We start from the raw sequence: 12588 nt of genomic DNA, 5'->3' as shown, positions 1-12588 counted from the left end.
ATATGGTAAAAGCAATAAATTTCAATACAGGCGATGGTCGTAAAAATTATGTAACAGGTGCATCCGTCTGATACTTCGTGGTGTCCGTCGCATATGGCCCTTTATATATTAATTTAAAATCAAAATTTCGTAATAATATATCATTTTGCTTTCAACAAATGCGAGTTTGAAATCGTTTGATGGAATTACATGTGATTTCTTTGCATAGTTGTTTGGACAGTTCTTAGATGACAAGTCCTATGTTTTATTAAAAATATCATCTCACATCATGGCCTTATTTATTGAAAACATACTCTTTGATGTCATGTTAATGAACACGTGTTCATGTCACATCTACAGGCATGTGGAAGTGGTAGATATTTTTTGTGTTGAATGAAAAATGTTGTTGTCAAAGCATAGGTAAACCACTATGACTAGTGATTTTGCTTATTTCAGTCAATCTCACATATGGATGTAGCAGTTTTGGTCCAGCACCAATTTCCGGAAATGGATTTACTATTAAATATTATCGGTTTCTCATACTATCATCATTTACATATTTTTAACTCGTCCATTTACAATGGACTGTTTGCGATGTGTCGCACGAATTTTTACAACAATGAATCGACAGTTGGGTGCGTTGACCCGGAGTGCTCATGTGTGCTACTTATGGTAATGGGCTTAAATGAATCCTGGTGCGCCTTTGGGAAATGGAAAGTATTAAGTATTTCTGACACATATCATTACTTTGTTTAAAAGGTTTTTGTGCACGAGCACTAACTATACCCCAAGAAGTTCTTGATCCGATGACTAAGTGTGGCCGTGCTTCATTCATAAATTTTTCGATATATATGCCATGACGTCATAATTATTTACGCTACAATAGTCGCATATCAATGCAGTGAAGATTGGTAATAATGTTGATTGGTACACTACAGCGTCATATTATTGTCAAAACCACATCTAAAGTAGCATAACTGAAATGACCGTATATGGTCATAGACCGCCCCTCTTTACCACGTTACACAAATCGTGGTCAATTTGTCTTTCTATAACCCCATTAAATTACTTTGGAGTGTTTATCATTTTGGCGAGACCAAAGCCAAACGGAAACGTACACAGAGAACGTCATCTTTTGCGTTACCTGCTATATCTTACGTCAGATATAATAATTTCTCGGGTAGTACGAAATCCACATCACAGTTCTGAAAATTAACCACAAGAATAGATCATATAAAGCAGCGTTTAGTCTAGATCCCACGCATGGCCAAAAGCAAATTGAAAGGCGAGGTGGTAATTTCAATGCAATATGATCACATTTTGAAAATGACGGTAAGAAAGAAGATATCAGAAAGTAGTACCTCGAAGTCATAGAGCTGACTCACACACAATTAATATTTTTTTTCACCGAAGGTATCAGTCGTCGCGATTCTTCTTAAAAACAGCAACTTTCCAAAAGTCCTCTCATTGATGTTCGCACTCGTACGATGCATACCAATACCGGCAACATATATTATTACTTCGTGAAGCTCTCTCACCTAAACGATTTTTGCGAAGGCACTGTACGTCTCATTAAACGTAGAGTAGCGTTGCCAAAGCGTAGTGAGAGAATTCAAAACGCCGGGAAAAAATGCTAAGTAAGAGCGCGCATATATGCACTATGCCGGTATCTTTTAGGTGAAGTTTATTAAGACAATGGCTCCCGGCGGAGACGTACTATATACCTAATGGAATTCTTCAGGGCGTTGTTTTGGTGTATTCTGAATGTATGCTTATGTATTCAGAAATATATTAGATTTTGAACTAAAACACCAAACACTTCGAGAAATAAATGCGCCGTTCCGTTGTATTCAATCTAACTACGGTCCTACAGTTAATTGCAGCAGCTGTGCTCGTCTTTATGATTTCGAAATAGGTCGTGAAGCAGGATTATATCGCCCGCGATAGCGAAAGATAATCAAAAAGTCACACCAAGAAAATTGCTGTTACGGCATTTGCTAACATTTGAAAATTTTGAGTGTCTATCGAGGTTTTGTATTTTTTAGTGAGATGGGTGAATGGTGTTTAATTTATAATATAAATCATTTATAATTAGCAGGCGACAGGGTTAAAAACTTGTTGAATATTTGCAAATTTAGGACCAGACTTTTTGGCGAGGCAGCTTTTCTTGGGTTGCACGAGAATCTGGATGTAGATATGTCTGGTATTAAATACCTGTTATGCCTTTTCTACCAAATAATTGACAGGTTTCTTTACACAGCGTTAGTATTTACGAGGTCCTGGTGACTTCGAGAATCTACTCTAAATACCCGTACGTTGAAGATATAAAACCTTCATTTCATAATAAAACAAGTCTACTCTGTATTTTGATGCGTGGAATGGATATACATCAATCGGATGCTGTCGGGAAATATGCTGCAATTAATATCTCCTAAAGCTTTTCCTGCGAACAAGGAGAGACCTCTCTATACACAAAACATGTACTACGAAGTGCAGACGGGTTGTTTCCCCAATAATGCACATTTACATAAACAAAATAGAATGAGTCAGACTCACGTAAACAATACTCACTGTAATAGTATCAGTCGATGCAAATTTTATAGGCAATGTCCATGGTCCCATTCAAGACCGTTTTCTCACTTGCATCGATATACAATATTGCTATTTATCATCTTTGCAACGTCTGCAACATGCAGACTGGGCGCCAGTGCATCAAATTTTAACGGACCATTACCGGACTTAAGTGAAGTTTTGTCGAGAATAAAAACGTCCGGTAAGGAACCGTATAGAGAAAGTAAACAATCAAAATCATACACTCGTGAATTTAATGAATTTTTAGAAGGTGAGTTTATTTCTATTGATATAAATAAAAACATTTTCGTTTCTTCGTTACCATGCCTACGGTATCACTCTCATATATTTTCAGAAAATATTGCACACGGATTTCAAGAGCATGACATCGTTGTCCCTATTCGTCTGCATCACCATACTGGAAAGCCAATAGGTCATGGCCGCCACTTTCGTTCGAAACGAATATCGAGAGAATCTGAAATATTTGGCGCGAACAATCGTCATCGATTTAGGCGAAGTGCTGGCAACTTCGCCGACGATGTTTCGAACACTGACAAATTAGGTAACGCATTTGAAGAGCATGAAGTAGCGAATTTCTCAATTAATGCTTTTGGGAGCGAACTCCATCTTCATTTAACCCCATACTCGGAATTTATTGCTCCAACTTTCACACTCCACTACACTGGAAATGTCACTGATGACGTCAACGCCAAGGTGGAAGACGTTCCACGCCACTGCTTTTACTCCGGAAGAGTAGGATCAAGACCGTATCATACTGCCGTAATTTCTCTGTGTGGTGGACTAGTAAGTTGCATTTTTGTCGTATATTTGAGTTTATTTCTTTACGTTTTCCACGGCACATCCAATAAAAATTGATATTACTACCATAAAGTTAATGAGAACAGAATAAATTATTTCCCATTAATAAATTAGTCTATCTACTCATAATGTTCTGTGAGGTGGGATGTAAAAAATTGTAACAAGGTTTTAATATACGTACGCCGTTGTCGTAATATATTCATTTGGTCAAACAAAAAGCACTCGGATTACAAATTCGGCTTAATTAATATTCAAATTTGTTTGAATACCGTTATTATTCAAAAAGTGGTCAGATCGTTTATATCACATGCAAAACAAATACAAAAAGTACATTGTAGTTCTCAATCGCGTCAGTCACATCTTTGTGAAGTTGTTTCCTATTTTGTCATCGGCTAATCTGCTAATTATCCGCCCTCTTCACAATTGCGGGCGACGTATCGACATGGCATGTATTCATTCTCTTATGTTCTTACCTAAACTTGCGGTCAGGCAATCTTTGATACGGCATTCCGGGCGCGATTATTCTTTTGTCTGTGCGCTTAGAAAAACATCCCGATCTAGATTGAAATCTTGATAAAATCGTACTTCACCCAGTCTGTGCAAGAGTTGCGGTTATTTATCATCGCTTTTAGAGGAAAATAAAACTCTTGTCTTCCGATATTACTTACCTCAAAGTAAAATAGCTTTCGTTTTCTTCCGTTTCCTAAATGTTCGAGCCCATTTGTTAGGGACCGAATTTCAGGTACAACTGAGAGATTATTCGATTATTTTGATATATTCATTACTGTTTTATCGTGCGGCTACCTGAGTATATGTTTTGTACATGTGAAAAGATGAAATTCTTATGTATATACGAGCTATAGAATACTATACATGTGCGAAATCCCTATATTCAAGTCATTACAAATAAGATGTCGTGTAGAAAAAATGATCGTACTTTTTCAAATATCGTAATTGTAACATTAGATCTCGCAAAGATATTTGAATCACTGTCTCAAGTTCACAGAAATTAGTCTATAAAATTGATTCATCACGCAAAAATATTTTAAGCTTTTTTTATAGTGGACATTTCCGATATATTTGAGAAATTTACAAACATTGCGTACTTTGACCGCACTCATGATTTAGCATGTATGATCTGAAATAAAAGTAACATTTGAACAATAGTTCAAGCGTCGTAATCCAAGGATTAACGTATTGCTCAAGTCCGCTCTCAAGGATCTGTATATTTACATAACACCTGGTGCTCGATTATCCGTCCAGATATTTCCTATTTGACGATATATTTACTCCTGTTAAATATAAAATGCCGTCTTTATTGTTTTAATTCTCAAACGACTCAATATCGTTTGCATTGTAACGTGGGGCCGAACCTTCGATAGCAAAAGTTCTTTTACTTTTAGCCTGTGGAGGCCAAAATGGGATACCACAAGTGGGAATACCTCGGTGTGGCAATTTCAAAGTCACAAATTAACATGTTTTACCAGTCAGTCATCACATTTTTCATAAGTATTCTGAATAATTCTGATATTAACCTCCATATTTTTGGCGTCTTTCTGAAGAATATGTGTATAAAAGTGTATACAATGGAAAAATGTTTCTAAGTGAGAAGTGTTTATTATTGCGATAATATTTTAATAATACAAGTAAAATGTTGAATAAAGTAGCATACACATTTCTGCGACAGATTCCCATGGCGATGTTCTATTGCCACTTCAAAGACACGGTGATTAGAGTACTTTGAAGGGTCGGCCATGGATTTATCAATCTATTTATTAACTCTCTGAACATAGCCGGGTACATATTGTTTAAGATTTATTTACGTATAGTTTAGATTTCAAAAAGGCATTACAAAAACATGCTTTTAGCCCATTATTTATTTGATGGCAAATTTCCGACTGGTCCTGAAGCTATAAATACAAAGGCACTTGACTGTCGGTGGCCACATTATTTTTGGATAAAGTCGCCTTGAACAATGGACTGTGTGTGATGCATTGTAGATAAAGAAACCGCACATTCTATAAACATAATTTGCAGCAAAAATCTTAACCGTAACCGCTAAGTTGCGGGTGAAAACTGCCGTTAACGCTCTCTATATGCTATAAAATACTTAACCTAAATTTTGAAGTTAAAAGTAATTATATTTCAAAGTATATGATAAATGGTATACCATAGAACGAAATTTAAATCTTGGTCAACCCCTAGAAATTTATATCTCTTGGGCCTCTCTAATATTTCTTGTAGTATTTTTAGTGTTCTATACCCAAAATTGTTAAACTTCGAGATATATGAATAGAGCAGGAATTCAGCGTTTTTCAATTTAGATGGTAAACGGTAAGCAGTCTTGAACTTTGTCTTGAACTTTGAATACACTAGTCGGTTAAATAACGTTAGTCATTTTATAATGTTTGTGAAAACGTGGCGTGTAAAGTCAATATTATAAAGTGATTTATAAAATGAGCTGTCGTTACCTTCAAACTCCATCCGGAAAATCAGAAACGATGAAGAGCGATAATTAGCTTAAAATTACGTACAACCCAATTATAAAATTGCATTTTTCAATACAGCATGATTTCGAATGAACAAGTAACCAAAACGAGTTAAATTTGGTTGATAAGTATGGTATGCATATGTGAAAGGAGGCGAGAAAAGGATTTCATCATAATCGACGATTTGTGGCCCCAGGCGCGGTTCTAATCGACGAATCGTCGTCGGTACGCCCTTACTATTAAAATATATATATAAAGTCACATACATTTCTTATCCGATATATACAGAAATGTTTAACCGTGGGTAAAATACAGGTGAACCTTAGCTATTTATCGCCACTTTAAATTTTCTCAGTGATACACGGGCGAACACCCGGGTTTCAGCCAATTATATGTGTTTTTCCGATTTTTCGCGCAATTTGCTCAGATTTGCTTTGATTTTAAATCACAAATGTTGGACTCCACCCATGCCCAAATTGTTCTTAAACTGGAAGTGGGATAGGAACGCATCTTTATTCACCTGCGATAACATTTTTAGTTACAGGCTAATTATATAGCGATCGCCCGCACTAGTTACCGTCGAATAATCGTGACTTGTAAGAATTTCTGTCGCAATCTAAGCCATTTCAAAGCAAGTGTAAATTTCTCGTTTTGTCTCAACTTTAGTATTAAATAACCCGTGACTTTTAGTGTCCATAATTGTATGTTTACAGTCCAGCTAATAATCCATGACAAGCGTTTAGAAACCATTTTTGCAGATCTGTGGACCTGACAAATCTTATGCTACATCGGGCCATTGATAAATTTCTAAAAATCCGTAAAATTAGTGACCTCACGTGGGATTGTAATCGTGTAAATTAACACCAAGAAATTTGCGGTTGCCCTATCAGTTTGACCTAGGGCAACGTTGCTACGCAGACCTCGGTATATTTGCAAGCAACGTTTTGCACGTTGCCATAGCTGACTTTTCAGAAGAGTTGATAATCTAATTTCCTCATACTGCCGTAGTTCAACTATTGCATTTATAGACACGCAGCATGTTTTGAGGTGATAGAATTGGTTATGCTGCTAACCGATCTATGTTTATACAATTTGCATGGGGTATTTTGATACAGCCACGAAAATAATCCTATCAGCTATATTGCGAAATGGTATTTCCTGGCAAAAGCCATACTAGAAGTATGGAAATATCACAAAATTTTCCCACCGACCTCAAAGCATAGAAATATGAAGTATAAAAGGGACTTTAAATGGTTGTGGGTCTGTGGTACGCACTTTTGGCAGTTCAGTGATGGACTTCCACGCATGAGCGCGAATGAAAACCAAGTCTGTCTGTTTTGCGATGCGTCAGCGAGAAAATAAACACCCAATGACAATTCCGCCTATTGTCCCCAATGTTTAGGTATGCAAGCTGTTCATGGGGCTTCTTGAATTACGAATTATGTCTAGAGCTGTCCATATTCAAAGGGCTTTGTTACCAAAGACTCTTTACTACAATTCGTTCTGGTTTCTGGGTTTCTGTCTTGATTCTAAGAACAGCAAAATTATAAATTGTGCGAAACGTTGCTTTGTGAGGTTCAGTATTACACATGATTTATTTGGCATAAAGACATTCTCAAATTTCCGAACCCATGATTGTTTCAATTTTAAGGTTCTAAACGAGGAAGTACAGAAATATCAATATACTTTGTATACATACTTCATGATCCAAATATTTAAATTTTGCAAATTGAGTCCTTTTACTGTCGCACGTCTGCTTCAAAACTTGCTATTTCCCGGTACTTTTCTTCGTTGAATTTATTATTTTTAAACATCGTAGAATAATCTTTGTTCACATCCGTTGTTTTATTTTTCGAATCGGAACGTAAACAATGAATATCCGAAATTCCTAACGTGTCGCTTCGCCCAAATATCCTGCAAAATAAAATCATCTTGATTCATGTATGAACATATTCAAAACAGTCACTTCGATACAGGGTGCCAATTGAAAATGTCGTTGAATAACGTGGGATAGTAAAATGTATATTCTTCTGTTTTGTTTTTTTTAAACGATGACTTTTCGAATAGTATTTTATCATTTGCTAACTACGGCTGCAAAAATTGGTTAAACAAAATATTTTTTCGTTCGATTTTCGACTTACAAAGCAATACTGTAAAGATTGTACTCTAAAATCCACGATATTTATTATTTTGTTTTTGACAAATGTACTATACTTGAAAATATAGAAAATAACCTTCTGATTGTATATCACAGTTCGGCGCCTTCCGTATGGATGACACGGATTACTTGATCCAACCTCACGATTTAACAACGTTTTCCCATCCGGATAAATATGATTCCTTGGATGTCAACGACGAAATGGGAACAAAACCTCATCGCATATATAGAAGAAGTATACGTAAAGATGGCGAAAAGGGGAAGGAGCTTTGTGGATATAAAGGTAAATTTTTGTTCACGGCTCTTGCATGATTAAAAAAATTGAAGTAGGGAAAAACTATCTAAATTTCAGGGTGATCAATGCTGGGAGTTTTTCTTTTACGCCTTCTCTCCAAGTTGGGCGCACAAGCATAGCAGCCACACTTAAGACATGAGAGAACAACCAGAGTTGGAATGGCCGTTTCTTTAGAGCTTACCCCAATTTTATTGCTTATACCCTAGAAGAGCTGAGACGTGTATCGAACCCGGAATCTCTTAACTGTAATCGATTTTATTGTTGTTATGTTAACGTGCCAACATCCAGGTCAAGATCACCACAGGCATAATTCAGTATACTAAACTACCATTATACTTTTTATTCGAGTTATTATTTTGTTCCACGCGAGGCGCTTTAAATAAATTTTTGATTTTTGTATCAAATTATCAATTCCGCCTAATTAGTTATTTATGGTTATGCGTTTGTATTGTGAGTCAGATTAGACCCGTCTTGTTCCGTTCGCTTTTGTAGTTATAGCATACATTTGCACCCACGTAAGCATAGTTCCTCGTATATCATACCAAACAGCAGCAACGGACCGGCGGCAGCTCTTTATTGTTTGTTGATCATTCTTCATCGTCGTCTTTCGACAATCGTGTATCATCTATTGTGCAGCCGTCTATTATCATAACCTACGTTTATTTTCATTTCCGTTACGGACTTCGGGTTACATAAAGCCTCGTTTATTTCCGATCGGTGTTCTGCGAGCCGCGAGGTTACGCATTACCGATATTTGGTTAACCACCTCAGTTGCAAGTTGATTTGGTTTTAAATTTATCGTTAATCTTGACTGATAAGTTTTTGCCATGCATGGTTAAATATATGATACTTCATTTGCATCACATGGAAATTTTAAATGTGCAAATCGCGAACTGTTTTAATAGTGTGTAGTCCATCCATAATACCATAGCTATCTTCTCATAGGTAAAGATTTGCAACACCGGACATGTTTGATAGATTGTACGGTCCATTCTTGTTTGTTGTCCGTGGTAAAGCACCCACTCTGATTAGATAGATAACGGAATTATTAGCGCCTAAACTTGCTTTGAGAAAATTGTCTTGAAAAAGGGCCATATGGTTTGATTACTAAACTTCTTGATCAGATCTTGTAAATTACTGGGAATGCAATTTTCAGGATTTCCTATTGGTAGTTTTTATAGAAATTTATTCTTAATTGACCGCCATATGTATACAGTACATTAAGAATCTGTAGCCAGTAGATGCTGTGTTCATCCCAAATGTTATTGCCGCATTTGTAGTAGCTTTAAATACACTTGACTAAACAAGTCGAGCCACAAAGTTTGTTAATATCCTATATATGCTCCCATCACTTGGTGATGGATAGTTACAATTTTGACGGGGTTGTAAACTTCAAAAGTAAATAATTTCATTCGATAGCGTTTACACACATAACCGTACTTCGCGGTGAATTGCGAGAAATCAGTTCATATAACACCGGTTACGAGAATCGAGATTATCTTCAATCAAACAAGAAAATAAGATTTAAAGTGAGAGATTTCACTGGGCCATGCCTACCGACAATTATCTTAATATATTATTATGTTTTGAGATATTTACTTTTCGGCAATATGGATAGACCTACTACGAGCGTTACAAAAGTTAATTCCGTTGCCGGTTCCGGAATGTATATGAGGTTAATAGTATGTTGACATTTCCTCAAACAACTTTTATATTTTGCTGGTGTAATATTATCCCGCACCGGGAAATCAAATGTATATTCCGCCCAACCAATCGTCAGTTTAAATCGATTTTGATACTAACTTTGAATTACCGAACTAAAATATTTAAGATCCGTTAGTGTTTCTCTCTATGCGGTATTTAACTCATAAATAAAAGCAAGGCTTTTCACCAGCATGCGCGAAAGCGTGGAAAACTACTTTGGAATGGCCCGGAGGTTACCAGTTTCAAATATGGTGCACCCGTTTTAACATCCTTGATAGAGTGGCACGGGGCGGTCTGATGGATAATAACGTAACAGTATTTAACTTGATTCTTCAACTTGCGATACGGATGTATAGTTATGTCAACCACCTTACCACATGGCCTCTAAAACGAGCTTCCTAGCAAAAAATTAAAACGTTATGTAGAAAGTTGCGCAGCGGCAAAACCTACTTTTTCAGGCAATAGCAACGTGATCGTTTTTATTTGTGTCTGTTCGAACGTCGGTTCTTAGGCACATTCTCGAGAAAGCACACTAAGTGCATTGAATAGTTGCAGGTTTGCAAGCCCTTAATTTATTTTTCGTTTTTGATAGTTTTATCTAAAAAAATCGTTTCTGTTTCAAACACTGATTTTTGTAAGGTAAACCAAGGTTTAGACTTTGCCAAAAGTGGTTTCACGTTATTTGGGGACGCTATCTTGAGTGGTACTTTGATCATCCTGTACCTTAAGCCTGTATCGTTGTCGGTCCCTTTGTTCATAGATTTTCCGCATGGACGCGCATCATCAACCTTTGCTGAGTTTTTAATACTCTGATTCTGAAAATATTACAAACTTCTGCACGGCCATGAATGACACGCGCCTGACATATCTGTCCCAGTTATGATATAATATAACAATTAAATAGGATTGCACATTATATTATGCATTTATTTATTAGAATCACTATCAGCTAATGGACGCATGGTGCCATGGCAACGTCATGTACTGGCAAAATTGCATGGTATACATTATATATCATATTGATTACTTATTGGTTTGTGAACTAAGTGCCTATAAAAAGTCATACCAGCTCCCAATCAGGCAACGTTTTTATGTTATTGGCTGTACCTAGATTCCCCCCTAAGAGACAATGATTTGTTGCAACTTACCAAGTGTGTGTTGTATGTACTTAAATAGATAAAAGATAGGTTTCGGACTTGATACGCTCTAATTTTGAAGCTGGTATTGCAGCGGATACTCTCTTAATTGAGTCCTCTTCCTCGCGACTTTGCGGTTAAATGTAACCAGAAGTTCGTGTCCGCTACCTGACAACTTTCGACTAAATATCACTTGTAATGGCGTAATTGCACATCATGTCATATTTCACCCAACCGCAACTTGTCGCTGGTATAGTAAGTATGTTTTAGGAAATTATACTATGCCAAATAAGTCGATGACGACGTGCTCAATTAGTTTCTAATATTTTTTTCCGACAGTTGAGTTTTAGTTATTAAATGAATTTAATCGATCAATATAAAGGTCAAATAACCCGCAAATCCACACCTTGAACGTTTTAGTGTCAGACTTTTTTGACAAAGCGTCAATAGAGATAAATTATAGACCACGAACGAACTATATATCATGTCACTGGTAATTGTGTATTATTTTTGTCGTAATCACGGTATGCTGCTTTCAACTGGGGGTATACAACTGTAATGTTGACTGGGGCATTTTTAAACTGAATGTATTAAACATAATGGAATATAATATTCTGACCAAGACAAACTTTTTTTCTATTTCTGCAGTCGAATTTCAACTTCTGGGTACGTTGATAAAAGTCAAATTACGACAGTCAGTTAGTGGAAAAATCCTTTGAACTGTTGCCAAATATGTCAAAAACTGCCAAACATGACGTACACTAAAACATAGTAGCCCTTCAAGTAGAAGAGAAAACGTTGAAAATTCTGGAATTTTTAGAGTTAAAGTTCTATAAGGAAGTAATTCGATTTTGAGACAGAGTTTGAGTGGCGCAAAATTGACACCGGTGGTCTTGCACAATGGTGGTTTCCGCTGTTAAGTTTTAGTTTTAACAAAGCACTTTAGAAGTGTTTCAAATACTATTCTTGATCCCAGATTCTGTGAAACAAATTAACGTAGAAAAAAAGCAAAATCAAGTATAACACAATGTGTTTTATTCAAGGTTTTTGCATGATCTAATAAGATCCAAGTATGTGAAGTATCTAGGACTTAAAGTAGCCGGTACTTTAATCCATGTGGGTAGTTTCAATGTTTACACTCACGCAAAAACCTTTTTTTTTAAAATTGAGAAAAACGACCCTAAACGGTGAGAAATTACCCAATTCATTAGCTTTTCCATTCGCACTTGATATTGGACTGTCGGTAACGGACAATGCTGCTTCTTATATTCCGACCGCTTGTCAGTCGACCACGGTCTGATAAGTTTTACGAGACCGACAGCTTCGTGGTTACAATTACAATACCGGTGGCTTGAAATTGACTGTGTCGTTTATCATCCATTCCTATACAGTTATACACATTGAGTAATGGCAGGAATACCGAATTTCATTGAATCT

General features: G+C 36.4%; 1 protein-coding gene across 1 annotated transcript in view; it reads left to right on the top strand.

Moving 5' to 3' along the window:
* Positions 1–2235: 2235 nt before the first annotated feature.
* LOC120328999 (A disintegrin and metalloproteinase with thrombospondin motifs 9-like) overlaps positions 2236–12588 on the top strand; it is a 58305-nt gene continuing 47952 nt past the window's right edge. Inside the window, exons 1-3 of the mRNA XM_039395602.2 lie at positions 2236–2821; positions 2906–3354; positions 8113–8299. Coding sequence (XP_039251536.2) covers positions 2377–2821; positions 2906–3354; positions 8113–8299 — 1081 coding nt within the window. The 5' untranslated portion in view covers positions 2236–2376. The remainder of the gene's footprint in view (positions 2822–2905; positions 3355–8112; positions 8300–12588) is intronic.

Source organism: Styela clava, chromosome 7, assembly GCF_964204865.1.
Source record: "Styela clava chromosome 7, kaStyClav1.hap1.2, whole genome shotgun sequence".
NCBI lineage: Eukaryota > Metazoa > Chordata > Ascidiacea > Stolidobranchia > Styelidae > Styela > Styela clava.
The sequence above is the reverse complement of the archived record's forward strand: the minus strand, read 5'-3'. Positions and strand labels throughout refer to the sequence as shown.